General features: G+C 50.4%; 1 protein-coding gene across 1 annotated transcript; it reads left to right on the top strand.

The window, feature by feature from the left end:
• Positions 1 to 389: 389 nt before the first annotated feature.
• Positions 390 to 1,295, top strand: LOC139052134 (uncharacterized). Its single transcript, XM_070529229.1, has one exon. It carries the CDS (start codon positions 437 to 439, stop codon positions 1,292 to 1,294), a length of 858 nt encoding a protein of 285 aa, XP_070385330.1. The 5' UTR covers positions 390 to 436; the 3' UTR covers position 1,295.
• The last annotated feature ends 18,272 nt before the right edge of the window (positions 1,296 to 19,567 follow it).

Raw genomic sequence — 19,567 nt, 5'->3', positions numbered from 1 at the left:
ACCACCCCCGCAGCCATAAACAACTCCGCGGGGCGTCCCGCGGGCCTCCCGTAAGTGGACCTTCGCGAGTGTTGGACACCAGGCACGCGGACACATGATCCGACTCACTGTGCCGAACGTCGTGCGCGAGCTCCCTTTTCTTGTTACTGTGTTTACTGCCTTCCTTTCGCACTAGGTCCGTGCACCGCACTTCTCTATGCTCCTTTTCCCTCTTTTCTCCTCTCGCTCTCTAAAGCCCTCGCCACTTCCGGCGCGCTGCGCCAACACCTCCTAGACTAGAGGGTGTTGGCTGCGCGCGCCCGCTCAATTCTCTCTTTTGACAGAATAAACTTGACCTTGTTACCGAAAAGACGTGTGTCCGTCTCGTTTACCACGGCTCTACAAAGTGGTGACCCGGACGTGATCTTCGCGGCACTGCCGAAGTTATTGTGGAGCCATGCACAGCAACGAGATGCAACCAGGCACTGAACCTACGGGCACGACCGAGCAACAAGACGTCTCCGCGGTTTCCATCCGACTCCCACCATACTGGGACCGCAACCCTGCAGTTTGGTTTCTGCAAGCGGAATCGCAATTTATTCTCTCTGGCGTTCGCACGGAACAACGCAAGTACCACCTAGTTGTTTCGGCACTGTCGCCTACTGCTGCAGAAGAAGTTGCCGACCTGCTTTCTGGACCGCCTCCCGCCACTCCATACAGCGATCTTAAGGCTGCCCTTCTCGAGCGCACAACAACATCGCAGCGAGCCCGCATGCAACAGTTGCTCTCCGCAGAGGACTTGGGAGACCGTCGGCCAAGCCAGCTCCTTCGCCGTATGCGACAGCTCATGAGCGACAACACAACAGTAAGCGATGACCGCCTCCTGCGGGAACTGTTCATGCAGCGCCTTCCAGTAAACGTTCAGATGGTACTCGCTACAGCCACGGTGATGGACCTCAACGGCCTGGCCAGCTTGGCGGACAAAGTCATGGAGGTGGTGACGCCAGCGGTGTGCAACGTAACATCATCAAGCACCACTGCGAGTTCAGCGCCGCAAACATCATCCTCCGCCGATTCTCCCATCGACGTGCTCTGCAATCGCCTTGAACAATTAGTTTGTGCTGCGGAGCGTCATCGCACTTCACCCCGTCACGGAAGGTACCGCAGCTCGAGTAGATCACGGCGTCCAAGAGAAGAACGCTCCCGGTCTCAAACGCCACCACGGGTATGCTTTTATCACCGCCGCTTCGGGCAGGAGGCGCGCCATTGCCTCCGTCCTTGTGCATGGCAGGGAAACCAACCGGCCGACCTTTAATGGCGACAACCGGTCAGGGCCAAAGCAAAAGTCGCCTATTTCATGTCATGGACAGAACCACAGGCCAGCAATACCTGGTGGACACCGGGGCGGAGGTCAGCATTATTCCCGCGCAACGTTCCGACCGAACTACACCGCCGACCTCCTATCTTCAAGCTGTCAACGGTAGCAGGATACCTGTTTACAAGTCGCGGTCCCTCACCCTGAATCTTGGCCTGCGCCGCGTGTTCCGTTGGGTTTTCCTCGTCGCTGATGTTCGCCGTGCTCTTATTTGCGCTGATTTCCTGGACCACCATGGACTGCTCGTCGATGTGAAACGCCAACGCCTGCTGGACACTGCTACGTTGCTGTCTGTTCATGGCGTCGTTTCTTGTGACTCGCCTATAGTCGCCCCAACCACAACAATTGCTGGTGATCCTTTTGCTTGCCTCCTTCAACAGTTCCCCAACCTCACGCGACCACCAGACTGGACAAAGCCTGTACAACATGATGTACGTCATCACATCATAACAACTGGTCCACCTGTATTTGTTCGCCCACGACGACTCGCCCCGGACAAACTCAAGATTGCCAAAGCAGAGTTCGAACACATGTTAGAACTTGGAATCGTACGACCATCGTCCAGCAGCTGGGCGTCTCCGCTCCATTTGGTCCCCAAGAAATCAGGTGATTGGAGGCCGTGTGGGGACTACCGATCCCTGAACGCAAAAACCATTCCGGATCGGTACCCACTGCCTAACATCCAAGATTTCACGTCGGCACTGGATGGCACTACAGTATTTTCCAAAATTGACCTGGTGCGAGCCTTTCACCAAATTCCTGTCGCACAAGAAGACATTCCAAAAACAGCAATTACTACCCCATTTGGCCTCTTTGAATTTTTGAGAATGCCTTTCGGTCTCCGGAATGCTGCACAGACATCACAGCGGTTCATCGACACAGTCACACGTGGTCTGCCGTTCGTTTTCGCCTACGTTGACGACTTGCTTGTGGCAAGCTCATCCCACGAAGAGCACCTCCAACATCTCCATCAGCTTTTTGAGCGCCTATCAGCAAATGGTATCGTCGTCAACACTGCCAAGAGCGAGTTCGGAGTACCATCGCTTGATTTTCTCGGCCATCGCTTGGATAACAACGGCATCCGCCCTCTTCCCCACAAAGTGCAAGCCATCATGGAGTTCCCCAAGCCAGCTTCAATCACTAAGCTGCGCCAGTTTCTAGGCCTGGTAAACTTTTACCGCCGATTCATTAGAAACTGTGCTATGCTGCTGGAACCCCTCGAGCGTTTGCTCTGCGGCAAACAATCGTCAACCGCACTGCCCTGGGACAGCACAACAGATGAAGCTTTCAATTCTATCAAGCACGCTTTGGCCGATGCCACACTGCTAGCACATCCCAACCCCAACTATCCGTTATCGCTCATGACGGATGCCTCCAGCTCTGCGGTCGGAGCGGTACTGCAACAAAAAGTAAACGGTGGGTGGCAGCCCCTTGCCTTTTTCTCAAAACGCATGACCCCCGCACAAACACGCTACAGTGTTTTCGGCCGTGGGAGCAATCTGTAGCGGCGCGGCGATGGAGCTGCGCACCAACCCCGCAGCCATAAACAACTCCGCGGGGTGTCCCGCGGGCCTCCCGTAAGCGGACCTTCGCTAGTGTTGGACACCAGGCACGCGGACACATGATCCGACTCACTGTGCCGAACGTCGTGCGCGAGCTCCCTTTTCTTGTTACTGTGTTTACTGCCTTCCTTTCGCACTAGGTCCGTGCACCGCACTTCTCTATGCTCCTTTTCCCTCTTTTCTCCTCTCGCTCTCTAAAGCCCTCGCCACTTCCGGCGCGCTGCGCCAACACCTCCTAGACTAGAGGGTGTTGGCTGCGCGCGCCCGCTCAATTCTCTCTTTTGACAGAATAAACTTGACCTTGTTACCGAAAAGACGTGTGTCCGTCTCGTTTACCACGGCTCTACACTAGAATAGAACGGCACCGAGGCCTAGGCTACTAGCGTCAGTGTTGATTTCGGTACCGGCGTCCTCATCGAAGTGTGCAGGTACCGGTGGCGACTGCATGCGTCATTTTTGTTCTTCAAGTGCGTCGGCCAGCGGCGTTTCCCACTTGAACTCGACATCACATTGACCCTCGTATTCAGAAATGCAACTTAAGTTGAAGCCCGTGCTTGACTTGACTTGAGTGACGCTTATCGGGAACGCGCCGACGGAAACGCAGTGAGCGTCTTTGGGAACGTTAACGCCAGGCGTCATCTAAATCAAGTCAAGCATGGGCTTCGACTTGAGTTGCATTTCTACATACGGGGGTTAGTTAGATGTGTCAACGGCTCAGCGATGCGTTAAATGTCATTGACAAAGCGCCTGTAGTAGGCACACATGCTAAGGAAACTACACACTGCCTTCTTGTCGACGGGCTGTTGGAAATTTGCGATAGAGGCAGTCTTCTATGGGCCGGGGTGGGCTCCAGATTTGCTGATGATATGGCCCAGGAACAGAAGCTCATCGTAAGCGAAGCGGCACTTTTCCAGCTTCAAAGTGAGCCTTAATGACCTGATGGCCTCTAGTACTGTCGCAAGCCGCCTAAGGTGATCACCGAAATTTCCGGCGAAAACGACGACGTCATCCAAGTAAACAAGACAGGTCTGCCACTTCAACCCTGCTAACACAGTGTCCATGACGCGCTGGAACGTGGCAGGCGCTGAGCACAATGCGAATGGCATCAGTTCGAACTCGTAAAGGCCGTCTGGCGTGACGAAGGCGGTCTTTTCGCGATCTCTCTCGCCGACTTCTATTTGCCAGTAGCCAGACTTGAGATCCATCGACGAGAAATATTTAGCATTGCAGAGCCGATCCAGTGCGCCGTCTTTCCATGGGAGTGGGCATAAGTCCTTCTTCGGGATCTTGTTCAGTCGGCGATAATCGACGAAAAAACGTAGGATTCCGCCCTTTTGCGTCACTAAGACAACAGGTGATGCCCATGGGCTTTTTGATGGCTAGATGACGTCGTCAGCCAGCATTTCGTCGACTTATCTTATAGCGTCACGTTCTCGCGTCAAAACTCGGTAAGGGCTCTGGCGGAGTGCTCGTGCACACTCTTCGGTTATTATGCGATGCTTTGCGACTGGTGTTTGTCGAATCCTTGATGACGTCGAAAAGCAGTCTTTGTATCGTCGAAGCAGACTTCTGATCTGTTGCTGCTTAATCATGGGGAGACTTGGATTTATGTCGAAGCCTGGTTCGGGAACTACAGTCGTCGGGGTAGATGCGGCAGAATCCGAGAGGACAAACGCAATGCTGGTTTCCAGAATTTCCTCTATGTATGCGATGGAGTGCCCTTGTAGATGTCCTTGGACTACTGGCTGAAATTTGTCAGCAGCAGTTTCGTTTTTCTTCCGTGCAGTCGAGCGATCCCTCTTGCGACACAAATTTCACGGTCGAGTAGTAGACGTTGGTCACCCTCGATAACACCTTCTACGTCTGTAGGTGTTTTCGTGCCGACGGAAATGAGAATGCTGGAGCCGGGCGGGATGCTGACTTGATCTTCGAGAACACTCAAGGCATCGGGACTACGACAGCTCTCCGGCGGTATCGCTTAATCTTCCAACAGCGTTATCGACTTCGACTTCAGGTCGATGATTGCGCCGTATTGGTTCAGGAAATCTATGCGGAGAATGGGGACGTCTCGTGAACATTGTTGGAAGATAATGAAGGTGGCGGGTAAGTCCGGTCATGAACAGTAATTCTTGCCGTGCAGATTCGAGTCGGCGTAATGAGGTGTCCTCCAGCGTACGAATTTGAGGGCCTTCCTAGGCTGTTTTAACTTTCTTCAACTGGGCGGAGATGTGTATACTCATTACGGAGTAATTAATCTGCCCAAGCCATCTGTGTCCAGTCGGACCAAGCCATGTCGCTGGGCCAACGTTCGCATTCACGGCAGATTACCTGCAATATAGGGCACGCACGGCCCCGCGCGGTCGCTCTATGGGCAGAAACACTAGAGCTAGAATCGGAGACGCGAACTTACGTGCCTTCCTTCCCCCTTTCACTTAGCCATCCTTTCCCCCCCCGCCCCTTCCCCCCACACACACTTTAGTGCACAACAATGAGCAAGTGAGAAGACGCGAAGACGGCGCCCACCAACCATCATCCTTCTCGGCTCCCCGTCTCTCGATTTTCTTGGCACCTACAGCATGCGGTGCCGCTAGGTGAGGTAGGATATTATCGCATTGGGACTTTGCACGGAAACTCACGGCGGCTTTGACATCGACGGCAGAAATTCGCCTTCGCCAGAGGGTTCCTACAATTGCTATCACAATAAACCGCCGCCCATGCCGCTTGCCTGAAGTGACGCGTGGCTCCTCGGCATGCATGACCTGCGAGACTGGGTAGCGGCCCCTGCAAGAGATAGGCACCCTCATGAAGCCGAGCGCTCACGTTCCCCACCATCATGTGCCCTCACCTTCACCTGGTGGGGTGAGAATCCCCTTCGGGAAGATTGGTAAGGGTGACGTGCGGGAGGGCAGACGTTGTGAGGGGAGGGCTAGTGATGGTGCGGTGATGATGAGAGGTCAAATGAGGAAAAGGCGATTCATATTATTGAAGTACAGAATAGTCACTCAGATTGTATATGTGCGTGATGGGTCTAAAGTTCAGAGTCATCAAGTGCGCGGGCAGGTCTTTCCAGCGCAGTTTACGTCGAAGACCAGTTTTAATTGAATAAAGTCATAAATGGCTCAATGGTAAACCAAAACACAAACCTACACACACCTAAGTAGAATAAAAGCATCGCTAAATTCGCGCCATGGACAGCAATCTCACACAGGATGCCTCACAGGAGTGCATAAAAAAAATTAGCGGACACTTAAGCACGTCATATGAGTTGTGCATTCGAAAAAAACTGATGTCCAGTTGAACGCCGCTGAGCGGTGCTTCGAGCCATGAACTCCTCGCGGTCAACCGGGCCCGTTGAGACGCTTGGCGCGTGTTGATTTGGCTTTACGGATGCGTAGTTAGCGCGTGCACGAGAGCTTGCGAGGACAAGGGACGCGCGGATAACGCAGGCTTCCGAGAGCGGGGGTGACGTGGCGCCGCGGCGATGCCCTCTCCCGTCACGCAATACCGCAGCAGCATGGGTTTCCTTTCGCCCGCTCTGCTCCGTCGAGACCCAAGCCAGCCAGCGCAATCCAGCGTCACGAGCGCGTCTGGCAGGCTCGTGATGTGGCGTCGCAGCCAATGGGGATTTTCGCTGTTACAGATGCAGCGGACCTTATCGCTCAGTAGGCCATTTGACGCTTTCACACAAAAAAACCTCGAGCACGCAAATACGCAGCTCAGCGCCACAAGTGTCATTTCCCCCTCCCCTTCAGGAACGCGCGCCTCCAGTCTACAGCCTGGTGGTAGCTGTACACGCCACGTCAGCTCGTCGAGCCGGCAACGAAAGATCGGCGATCAAAGGCAGGCGAAAACTTGGGCCCATTGTTTCGCTCCCCGTGAATGGTCCTTGCGATGGTGTATCTTTTTCTTTCATTCCAGAAACTTGATCCATGATGAACGAGACTCCCTCTACGGCGTCGAGGAGGCGGCACAGAGTGGCGTTGTCATCTAAAATCCCTGAATTATTTGAAAGTAGAGAAAGGCTTTGATGCAGCCGACGACGCCAGCGATAGGCTGGTCGGTGACACGTGACCCTGCCTGGCGAAGAGCGCGCGTTTCGCCTGTTGCGCTATGCACATTGCTGCGACAATTTCGTTCCGGGAGGGCAGAAATGCCTTGTTGCTGTGTGGTAGGGTGCCGAAACCGGACGACGCATGGCATCCCACGCGGCAACCAGAACCTAACCAGAAGGAAAGTATGGTTGCACAAAATTGGACAGAAAGACTGAACCATCGGTAACTGCACGACTATGCGAGGAAAGTAACCTAGAGCGATACAAAGGTGCGAGAGAAAGTATACACGTGTGTGTGTACAAAGCTGCAATAATATTTCATTCGCGCGCATGAATGCTGACGGCGAAAATTTGTAGAAAATATTGATTTTCGTGCATTATGAGCCCGTTGACTTATCACGTGCCGCACGACTTAGCATGCAACTAAATAGCGGGGCAGACGTGCATTAACTCGCTGACAAATACCCGCATTGCCTTACGTGCGATAAAAATAACAAATTTCAGCAGCGAATTCTACTTTTACACTTTCATGTGTTTGTGCGCGCGTTGTTAACTGCGCTTTACAAAAATATGTCTAAAAAGTCATTTCCAACTCTGCACATCCTAATCGTATATTGTGCATTGCATATGTGAATAAATAAATTTCTAAGTGCCCGCATTACTCTGCTTTTAAAAACAAACACTGCATAGCCACTGCTACTGGCCATCCAATAATAAAGTATAGTACAATATATCAAAGTACATTACATAAACCTGCGAGCTCGTTCCTTCGAAGTTTCCCTTAGACCCGAAGGTGTTTCAGTAATCGGCGATGCCATTTTACTGATGAAAAACACACAACTGCAAATTAACATAAGAAAAACGCCAGAAACGATACACGAGTCGGCAACAAAACAGTGTAGTAATAGCTAGGCAAATCCGAGTGCGTTTCGTATAAGGGCGCCCTAATTCTTACGGGGCTTTAGCGGTGCACGGAGGCGAAAAGGCATAAACACAGCAATGCGCGTCATAATTCAAGTTCACGTGGCGACGTCGCAGGGTTCACGAGAACAGTCAATCGCATTCACACACGCACACACACTACGCTCGATGTTGGTGTGGCGCCATATTAGATCGCGCTGGCAGCACGATGGAGGAGACTCGCTGACACGATCCATACTGCCGCTTCAAAATGTCACGACAGATGCACTGGCTCGTAGCACTGAGCCACAAAACACAACAGTCGTCGTCTAATCGCTACACGACAGACTCACTCAGCGGCAAGAAGACTGTTGGCGCTCTCGTTTCCACACACACACAGGATGTTGTTTAGTTGCCGTGAGGGTCGCACGTTTCAGCGATGTTATGTCGAATGTTTTTCGTTCCAAGCGACTGTCAGCCTCATTTTTACACGAATTATTCATTCAAAGTATCCGCTATGTGTACCCAGCACACTTACAAGAAAAGGAATTCACAGAGCAAACGGGAATAAGCGCTAGCAATCACCAAGGCTCGAGCGGTGATTGAGCGCAAACGAACGAAAGGTACGTGCGGAATCGAGACGATCAAGCCCTCATTACGCTCTCTTGAGCGATTTTCTTTCAGCGCACATAAGAAATTGAAGGACTAGATTTAGCAGTTCAGGCCTTACTTTCGTTTTTCACCACAGTCAGGCACCAGTAGACTTTATTTCCGCGCGTGTGCAAATGTTTTTCACCTCACGAATGCCACGGCGCCGCGGTTTAGGTTGAGCGCCGTCTGCTACAGGAACTTCCTAGGTGGCGCGCGCGACAGAAGGTACTGAGGCAGGGGTGCTCTTTATCCTCGCTGCTGTTTATGATTTACATGGCGAGGATAGTGAGGGCGCTAGAAGGAAGTAATATCGGGTTTAATCTCTCATACAAACAGGCGGTACAGTAATAGAGCAGCTCCCAGGTTTATTTTATGCGGACGACATTGTGTTACTAGCTAACAAGCAAAGTGATTTGCAACGTCTGGCTAATATCTGTGGACAGGAAGGCAACAATTAAGGTTTGAAATTTAGTGTTAAAAAATCAGGGGTTATGGTATTCCATGAAAACAGTGAACAGACAGTGCAGATACAGGGCCAAGAAATACCTCGGGTAACAGAATATAAATACCTTGGTATATGGATAAACGAAGGCCATAGATATATGGAAACAAAGCAATAAACCATGACAGTAAAGGGGAAGAGAAATGTAGCCATAATGAAGCACAGAGCGCTATGGGGGTACAATAGGTACAAGGTCCACCGACGTATGTGGAAAGGTGTAATGGTCCCAGGACTTACTTTTGAAAATGCGGTTGTGTGCTTTAAGTCATAGTACAATCAGGACTAGACGGGAACCAAAGGTCAGTGGGTCGCCTCGCATTGGGCGCTCACGGGAAGACTACAAATGAGGCTGTGCAGGGTGATATGGGCTGGACTAGTTTTGAAGTGAGGGAAGTTTGCAGTAAAATTGAGTATGAAGAACGGCTGAGGACTGTGGAAGAAAGTAAATGGGCTGGGAGAGTGTTCAGGTACCTGTACAGGAAAAAACATTGATTCACAGTGGAGGAAAAAACTAGGAAGCTTACCACCAATTATGCGGCCTGTAGGGTGGGCAACACAGAACAACGACAGTCAAGCGGAAAGTCAGAGACGCTGAAATAACCTCATGGGTGGAGACAATGGAAAGGAAACCTGCCATGATTAATAATTTAATTATGGGTTTTTACGTGCCAAAATCACTTTCTGATTATGAGGCACGCCGTAGGAGAGGACTCCAGAAATTTCGACCACCTGGGGTTCTTTAACGTGCACCTAAATATAAGTACACGGGTGTTGTCGCATTTCGCCCCCATCGAAATGCGGCCGCCGCGGCCGGGATTCAATCCCGTGACCTCGTGCTCAGCAGCCTAAAACCATAGCCACTGACCAACCATGGTGGGTACGGCTTCTCTTTCCACCCACAGCGGGATTCCTAGGTGCAGCGTCCGATGCGGGACGCCTCTGACGTGATCGCTGCGCCGTAGCGCGTCTGGTGGCAGAGCGTCCCCTGCGATGTATGCCGTGCTGCTGGCGAGGAGTCATGCGTCTGCGCGGTGCTCCCAAACAAGATAGAGGACGATCCCATCGAGGCGTCAGCCCCATGATCGCGTCCGCCTTCATGGCGCGTCGCGGTCCGGCTGTCCGTGCCGATCACGACGTTTGCTTCGCGTGGATCGTATCTCCCTCAGAGACACCGAGCTCTTTGGTTCGTTCCGCTTGCTCAGGCGCACGTTTCGTCTTTGTGTGACTCAAGAACAAGCCGAGCGAATGAGTGGGCGTTGCGAACTGATTGCGACAAGGCTTTCGCGTCCCACTCTTGAAGGCGAAGCTTAAGAGCCCTCCAATTTTTATTTGATCACGACGACAGAGCCGCAAAGACATCATCATGACGATGGTAAAATAACTAATGTATGCCGAAGACTGCACGAGGGCGAAGCATTAACGACGAGATCAGCACTACGGCAGTATAATCACGATTGAATAGACACAGCAAAATTATGATGGAATGACGAAGAAGGATTGGTGTTAATGGAACGAGGAAGGCGGCATGAGGACAACTGGGTGCCGTTTTTGAGTAATGACGATCATGTGACTACGTCGTGTAGACGAATAAATCATGGCATTGGTGCTGCGACGATAGCAAGAGGTCGACAGCATATGAAGTCGGATGACGAAGTTGAAAGGACAATGAAGGTGGGACGTCCACAATGGCTTCGCGAACACGAGCAGATACTTATTGACCGAAGCCCGTGGACGACTGTTGTCAGTGGGTCGCCGATAGAGGCTAGATGTACACAGACTAAATGTAAGCGAAGTATAAGCGAAGAATGCTAATCGCATTAAAAAAAATATAGCTTAGTCTTCGTCCTCATTCTGAGGACAGCAATACTTTCTTTCAATACGAACCGACAGGGTCATCGACGAGCAATCTCGTGACACCTGTGCTTGTTTCCACGTGTGGCCGCGCGAGAGGTGCGCTCGTGAAAGTAATGGATGTGTTCGCTCTCCGTTTTATTTTTTTCTTCCTCGAGCGCACGTGTTAGCGTTCTTTCCCTGCCTTAGGAAAGAAGAAGCGGCAGGGACCATCAGATTTATCCTTTGAAGACCTGTATAAGGGGCAGCTAGACATCGCCGTTTCTTCGATTCCTCTGGGAACGCTGATTGCCTTTGCAATGGTGCGATCCTGTGCTATGCTGACCTGCCGAACAGCCCCTGGCTGCTTCGGATGGGATCACTTTGTCGCATATTTCGCCAGGCGACCTGTATACGTTCCCGTTGACAGCCCTTGGCTGTTGCGGGAAGTCTCCGTCACATATTTGTGAAATGCGACGGATTGCTCGATGCTCGTTGCATTGCATCAGTCCAGGGTTGTCCCGGCATTGCACCACCGGCTGGACAAAAAGCCCTTACTAAAGAATACAAAAAGAAGACAAAGCGTCTACCTATAAGACAAATAACGTGACAGCATTTCTTAAAACTTTTTATTCGCCCCGTCGTCACTAAAACTTCTTCTTTATGAGGCACATTTTTCTCGCTGTGCGGTTATCGCTCGTTTTCTTTCCTTAGCCTATGTCCGCTACTTCCTTCGGTCACGGCTCACACGCCAATGAGGAACAGGCGGACGGCCTCGTCCGGATGGTTCTGGACACGGGTGATTTTTTACCAGCGTGGCAGTACCTCGTTCAGAAGAGGTTTGAGCAATTAGCATGATACGGGCGTCACTTGTCCGCCGCACAAATTGGCGTTGCGCAGCCGGAGACGCGGTCAGTACAGTGACACGGCCGTCAGCCGTACAAATTGTCGAGTCCAAGCCGCGGATGCGGTTAGTGCAATGACACGGCCGTTACCTGTCAGAATACGCTCGGTGTGAGCCTACATTCCCCTCGTTTTCCTGAATGTACCTAGTGATGTGATGGCGTTTCCGACCAAGTTCCCCTTTTGTGGAAAAGGGCAAGCGACCTCCGGAGTGGTGGGACCTGATGTCATCGGTCGCGTGACTCCGGATTGGGGGAGCAGACTGAACAATGATCACGCACGGCACGCAAGGAGCAATGGACGGAGGGAGTGAGGGCCGACTGCCATTTGATCATCCTCTTTTCTCTATTGCATCGTATTTTCTTGTACATATAAACTTGAAAAATTTGAGGAACTGCTGCCGTTGTACGGCTCAGATTTCATCGTAATTACAGAGACGTGGTTGAACTCGGATATCCGAAATTCTGAGGTGGTTCCTCTCTCATACGCCTCCATGGTCGTGGTGGAGGCGTTGTTATTGCTGTTAAGCGGCATTTGTTTTGTTTTTTTCACCGAGAAACGGGTACTGCTGACCATAAGAGCGTTTGGTGAATAATAAAGGTCAATGATGTCGATTTACTAATAGGCGGTGTCTGATTCTAATAACTGTCTAATATATGTCTGTCTAATAACTGTCTAATATGTCTTTTACTTACTTACTTACTTTTACTTACTTACTTACTTACTTACTTACTTACTTACTTACTTACTTACTTACTTTTACTGTCTGTCTAATAACTGTCTAATATGTCTAATATACTTTTAAGCATTTCTCTCGCAAACCATATTTAGTTCAAGGAAATTTCCCATGTCTCAATAATTCATCCTGTCGTATTCGAGTGCTGATTGCCATGTTATCGGTTGTTAACGAAACTCTTTCTCAAGTCTCTAAATTTATTAAGGAAATTTTTCGCGGGCGCAACATGGCCACGAACGTTTATATCTCCTTCCGTTTCTCTGCCGCGGGTGCGCTTTAAAACCACGGCGCTGCACTTATGTTTCAGAAATTTTCCTTTTCTTTTTTTTCTCCTCCCTAAACTCATTCTCCAACTACTACACGCAGACACAAAGCAACAGCGCTCGCATTCGATCCCGTAGATGAGATAGGCTATATATATATATATATATATATATATATATATATATATATATATATATATATATATATATATATATATATATATATATATATATATATATATATATATATACACTGTGAGCATGAAGATCGGCACGCTGAAAAGCCCCGTTGCCAATCGCGTGGCACGTACCCATTTCGTTCGCTGGCTGCGCCCTACCTGCTGGTGCTGAGTTTGTTGCTGCTGCTCTACGAGCCGAATAAACCCCCTTTACAATTGGTGGAGGTGCGGGGTACAACCAGAATTCTGGAACTTCGTAATAGGACACTGCAGCCCGTCTTCATAATGCCGGAAGAAGGACCACCACAACCACAACCCGCTGCCCCGTGGTCTGCCCGGCCCGTTGCGGCAACGCGACCCACACATCTTCAGTGTTACCGAAGACCGTGACGTAGAAGACTGGCTCCCTGGCTACGACCGGGTGAGCATCCACAACCACTGGGACGACGCCGAAAAACTTAATTACGTGTCGTTTTATATGAGCGGTGTCGCCAGCATGTGGCACCGCAACCACGAACGTGATCTGACGACGTGGACGGCCTTCAAGACTAACGTGACCGATGCATTTGGGCGCCCCGAGGTTCGCAAGCTCCGCGCCGAGCAACGTTTGCGTGGCCGTGCGCAACAGAGCCGGGAGACATTTACCAGTTATATAGAATATGTTTTCTACCTGTGCAACCGCGTTGACGTCGCAACGGCTGATGCCGAGAAGATCCACCATATCTTAAAAGGCATTGAAGACGACGCCTTCCAGATGCTGTTGGCGAAAAATCCCTCGACAGTCTCTGAACTCGTCAGTCTGTGTCAAAGCTTCGACGAACTGCGCAAACAACGCGTAGCCACCCGCCCATTCACACCTCAGGCCACTTCAATGTCGAGCTTTGCTGCTGCCCCAGATAACACTTCGCTGCTGTTACGGATCAAGGAGTTCGTCCGTGAAGAGGTGACTCGTCAGTTTTCCTTGATTCCACTTGCACACGGCCAGCCGAGTACTCCGTTGGCGCCCGCTCTACAATCTGTCATCAAATAGCAGGTAGCCGATCACATTTCGCCTTCTCTTCAGCAGGCTCCGACGTCAGCTCCCCTGACCTACGCCGAAGTCGCGATGAGGCCGGCGCCCCTCCATTCCGTCCACTGGTGCACTATGCACGACCTCAAGACCATTGGCGCACAGAAGACAACCGTCCGATTTGTTTTTATTGTGGCCGTGCTGTACACGTGGCACGTCACTGTCGCCTGCTTACACCGAACGTCCCGAACAATATGTGCGTCCGTATGCGCCACGTTTCCAAGAACGCCGCAACTATTCGGACGCCTTTGAATCTCCTTCTGCAGTCGACACCGCATTCTCTGCCGCTCGCCGTTCACCTTCTCCTCGCCGCCGCTTGCTTTCCCCCATGCACCGGCGGCGCGGAGCCCTTTGGGCCAGGAAAACTAGATATCGCAGTTCAGGAGGCGAGAACGGCGGTGCCAGCGAGATGTACAAGGCCTCACACTTCCACTAAGAACGTTATTGAAGTTGCAATAGAAGGAACATTGACGCTAGCACTTGTCGACACCGGCGCTGCACTTTCAGCGATAGATGCCCGTATTTGCCGCAAGTTAGGAAAAGTGACGACGCCGCTTTCTGGGCTGTCTCTTCGTACTGCGAACGCGCAGCACGTCGAGCTATCCGGCGCCTGCACTGCTCGTGTCGTAATTCAGGAGGTCCTCAATATAATAGAATTCATCGTGTTGCCATCATGTTCACACGACATCATATTAGGTTGGGACGTTCTCTCCACACATCATGCGATCATTGACTGCGCCCGCGCTGAAATCGACCTGTTTCAGTTTTCGACCGATATTATCACTGACCATAAGGACCATTCTCACAAAATCGCTGTTTCAGAAGAGACCGTTATACCTGCCTGGTCTTCCACTCTTGTCAGTATCCCTTGCGAATCTGTAGATGACGGCACAGTACTCTTCGCTCCGTCCGAACTCTTAGTTCGCCGCCGTTCACTACCACTGCCGTTCGCCGTCCTTGAGTTCAAAGCTGGCGCCTCTCTCATGTGCGCCTCAAACCCATTGACTGAACCAATTACTTTACGCCGCCGTGAAAGCCTTGGCAGAGCAGAGCCACTGACCTCATCTTCAATATTTGACACGATGGACGACTCCACTTATCTTGCTGCTCTCGAGACATCGCCTCCTCAGTCACTGCCGCGTTCTTTTCTGCCAGCTATTGCCAGTGACCTTACGACGACGCAGCGCGACGAACTTCTTCGCTTACTCCAAGGCTTCTCTTCGTCTTTTGAATGCCAAGCAACATCATTCGGCCGCACAACGACTGTTTCGCACACTATCGACACTGGGAGCCACGCACCGATTCGACAGCGTCCCTACCGAGTATCGGCGTCTGAAAGACGTGTTATCAATGACCAGGTGTACGATATGCTCAATCGCTGTGTCATCCAGTCTTCTAGTAGTCCTTGGGCATCACCAGTCGTCCTAGTTAAAAAGAAAGACGGCACTATACGATCTTGCGTCGATTATCGAAGGCTTAACAAGATTACCCGAAAGGATGTATACCCGTTGCCACGTATTGACGACGCACTTGACTGTTTGCAAGGAGCGGAGTTTTTTTCCTCCTTAGATCTCCGCTCTGGCTACTGGAAGGTGCCCATGGCTGACGCTGACTGTTCGAAAACCGCGTTTGTAACAGATGGCTTGTATGAATTCACTGCAATGCCGTTCGGTCTGTGCAATGCGCCCGCCACCTTCGAACGCATGATGGACGGCATCCTATACGCAGCCTGAAGTGGCCTCCGCTACCTCGACAACATTGTCGTCTTTTCCCCTGATTTTCCGACCAATCTTCGGCGTTTACACCAAGTATTGACCTGGCTCCGGAATGCTGGTCTCCAGCTTAACTTAAAAAAGTGCCGATTTGCAGCTCGAAAACTGACTATATTAGGCCACGTTGTCTCCAAAGAAGGCATTCTTCCTGATCCTGCTAAACTTCGCGCCGTATCCGAATTTCCGAAACCCACTAACTTGAAAGCACTGCAGCTTCATTGGCCTATGCTGTTATTTTCGACGTTTCATTCGCAATTTCGCTACTGTGATCGCACCACTAAACCAACTTATCCAAGGCGACAATGAACTTTTTGCTTGGTTGGAAGCCTGATGCCTTTACGACTCTTCGTCACCTACTCACGTCTCCGCCAATCTTGCGCCATTTTGATCCAAGCGCACCAACAGAACTTCACACTGACGCCAGTGGTGTCGGCCTTGGTGCCGTGCTCGCACAACGCAAGAACACTAATGCCGAATGCGTAGCCAGTCGTGCACTCACGAAACCTGAGGCCAATTACTCAGTAACAGAAAAAGAGTGCCTGGCTATCGTATGGGCTCTTCAAAAATTTCGTCCATATCTCTACGGTCGACGCTTTGACGTGGTGACGGATCATCACGCTCTTTGCTGGTTGTCCAACCTAAAAGGCCCGTCGGGCCGCCTCGCTCGGTGGGCCCTCCGAATCTAGGAACATGATATCCGTGTCGTCTATCGCTCTGGACGCAAACACGCCGACGCCGATGCCCTCTCGCGCTCCCCAATTGCTTCAGACAGAAGCACTTCTATCGACAGACAAGACGTCTTACCACTTGACATCCTGGACATGGCATCGGAGCAACGAAAAGACCCATGGATCGTCATGATATTCAACTTTTTGTCAAATCCTCCGGCAACTTCGGCACCTCCAGCGTTACGCCGACAGGCGCAGCATTTCACAATCCGGGACAGACTTTTATACCGCCGCAACTACCACTATGATGGCCGCAAATGGCTCTTAGTAGTGCCTCGCCACTTATAGACGACAAGAGTTGTGCTCCGCTTTTCATTCTGACCCGCAGTGTGCATGGTCACGGCGGAGTGTCAAAAACTTACACAAGGCTTCGCCTGCAATATTATTGGCGAGGGATGTACACCTTCGTCCACAAATACGTATGCTCCTGCATTGCCTGCCAGCGACGCAAATGTGTCCCGCATCTCTCCACCGCATCTCTCCAACCACTTCCCTGCCCAGTTCAGCCATTTGACCGGGTCGGTATTGATATAAACGGGCCTCTTCCATCTACTGGCGCTGGCAACCGATGGATTGTTGTCGCCGTAGATCATTTGACACGGTATATATATGCTGAAACCGCCGCCTTGCCTGCCGCATCAGCGAAAGACATCGCCTCGTTCATTCTACACAACTTCGTTCTCCACCATGGTGCACCTCGTGAACTGTTGAGCGATCGGGGCCGCGTATTCCTCTCGGATGTCCTGCAGTCACTCCTATCTGAATGCCAAATTATTCACCGCACAACTACTGCTTATCATCCACTGACCAATGGCTTAACAGAACGATGCAACAGTACTCTTGGTGACATGCTAGTAATGTATGTTGCATCTGACCACTCCAACTGGGACCTTGTACTTCCGTTCGTCACTTACGCATATAACACTGCCTCTGAAGCCACTGTCGGATTCTCACCATTCTTTCTGCTCTACGGCCGCCATACCTGAAGCACCATTGATACGGTTCTCCCGTACCGGCTGGACCCTGCTGAATGCTCACCTGTTTCTGTGGTTGCTCAGCACGCCGAGAAATGCCGACAACTGGCCCGTTCTTTGACGTCTGCTCAACAGTGCCGCCAAAAAGAACGCCATGACCTCAATCCTGCCCCTCACCCCTTCCCCGTCGACTCACTCGTGTGGCTTTGGGTCCCGCCTGTTGCTGCTCCTGGCCTTTCGTCCAAGCTCCTCCCGATGTACCATGGGCCCTACCGCGTGGTTGCACAAACATCACCAGTGAACTATGTGGTCGAACCCGTATCGCCATCTTCCAGTCTGCGTCATCGGGGGCGAGAGACTGTGCACATTTACCGGCTGAAGCAGTATTACGATCCACCTCTTCCTAGGTCGCCAGGATGGCTACTCTTCAATTCCGGGGGTGATTGTGACGAAGAAGATATGCAGGCCACGGTGAAAGACAGCTTACACTACTCTTACACCGTGATGCAGGCTAAAAAGCCCCGTTGCCATCGCGTGGCACGTACCCAGTTCGTTCGCTGGCTGCGCCCTACCTGCTGGTGCTGAGTTTGTCGCTGCACTGTAAAATAATTTACACTCCTAAGGGTCTTTTTCAGTGTCTATAAATAACCCCCTAACACCCTGGAAAAGGCTGGCTTTTATAGGGAATTACACTCTTATGATGGTTATTCTATATTCTAATAACACCCTATCCCTTGAGGGTGTTTTGAACAACATATTACCCTTCGACCCATGGGGTATAAGGGTGTGATCAGGAATATATTACCCCTTCACCTATCGGGTGTAATGAGCAATATAATAGCCCTTGCTATAAGGCTGTTGAAGTACAGCATGTTGAAGCACGTACATATGCACTTCATTGTATGTTTCGTAAGTCTACAGTCAGGCTTGCACACAGACATGTTATGTAAGGTGTGCATACAATAGCTAATGTGTTTCGAAACGCACGGCATAGCAATTTTGAGAGAAAACACATAATCACGTGTAAGTGTTCTGCGTGAAATGGTCCCATTTACCACAGATACAGAGTGACTGCATGGAGTCATTTATTCTAGCCTCCTGTACAATATTTAGAGCTTGCACTACGCCTTGTATGTGGTGACAAGTCTTGTGGCCGTTCTACATTGAAGAACAGTCTCATTCAAACCAACGTTCCAGGGCACAGACGAGGATGGTGATGCCTTTGTGTAGCTCCATTCCATTGTCCTAAGGCGAGCCATCACAGATGAAGCCATTTCTTCATTGATCGCTGTAGCCATCTGCTTCTTTTCTACCTGAAAAATGATTTGTTGCAATTTAATGTCAGGAAAGGTGCACAAAACATGACAAGCAGCGCTTCCCTGCATCATTCACTTTAATATTTTACGATCACATGAAGAACGCGATAAAGAAAACAAGCACAGATAGTGCTTACTTCCAAGAAATCGTTATTTCGAAAGGATAAGGCATTTAATCTGCCGCATCATGAATGTAGGAGAGACAGATTACACAATTATATGAGGGCAATTCAGAAATTATTGCCTCCAAGCCCACTATATGCTGCTCTACGAGCCGAATAAACCCCCCTTTACAATATATATATATATATATATATATATATATATATATATATATATATATATATATATATATATATATATATATATATATATATATATATATATATATATATATATATATATATATATATATATATTTATAGCAATTATCAGTCATAGCAGTCGTAGTACCGCCCCCTGCGCCGTTCTCTTTCGAAAGTAGCCATATTAGAGTTATTATAATTAGGTAAAGGTATTTCGCTCTCGTAGCGCCAAGGGCGATTGCATACCTTAGGGCATTACCGAATCTGCAGCAGGCTTTCCCGTTCTTGTGTTAAAGGAATGAACACCTACCGCACTTTTTTTTTTATTTCGCGTGCCGCAATCCATGAGGCGCCTCCGGTAGTGACTTTCGTGGGGAAACTAGCAGCGCTGAGCCATCACGAACGGACAGAGCTTCTCAGCACAGCTACGTTCGTATCTTTGATCGACACGTGGAGCACATCTCGAATGATT

Source organism: Dermacentor albipictus, unplaced genomic scaffold (assembly GCF_038994185.2).
Source record: "Dermacentor albipictus isolate Rhodes 1998 colony unplaced genomic scaffold, USDA_Dalb.pri_finalv2 scaffold_19, whole genome shotgun sequence".
In the NCBI taxonomy this organism is placed as follows: Eukaryota; Metazoa; Arthropoda; class Arachnida; order Ixodida; family Ixodidae; genus Dermacentor; species Dermacentor albipictus.
This window is presented reverse-complemented; position numbering and strand designations above follow the sequence as displayed.

Excerpts from the sequence above, each read along its gene's own strand:
- LOC139052134 (XM_070529229.1), top strand. The coding sequence starts at position 437 with ATGCACAGCAACGAGATGCAACCAGGCACTGAACCTACGGGCACGACC.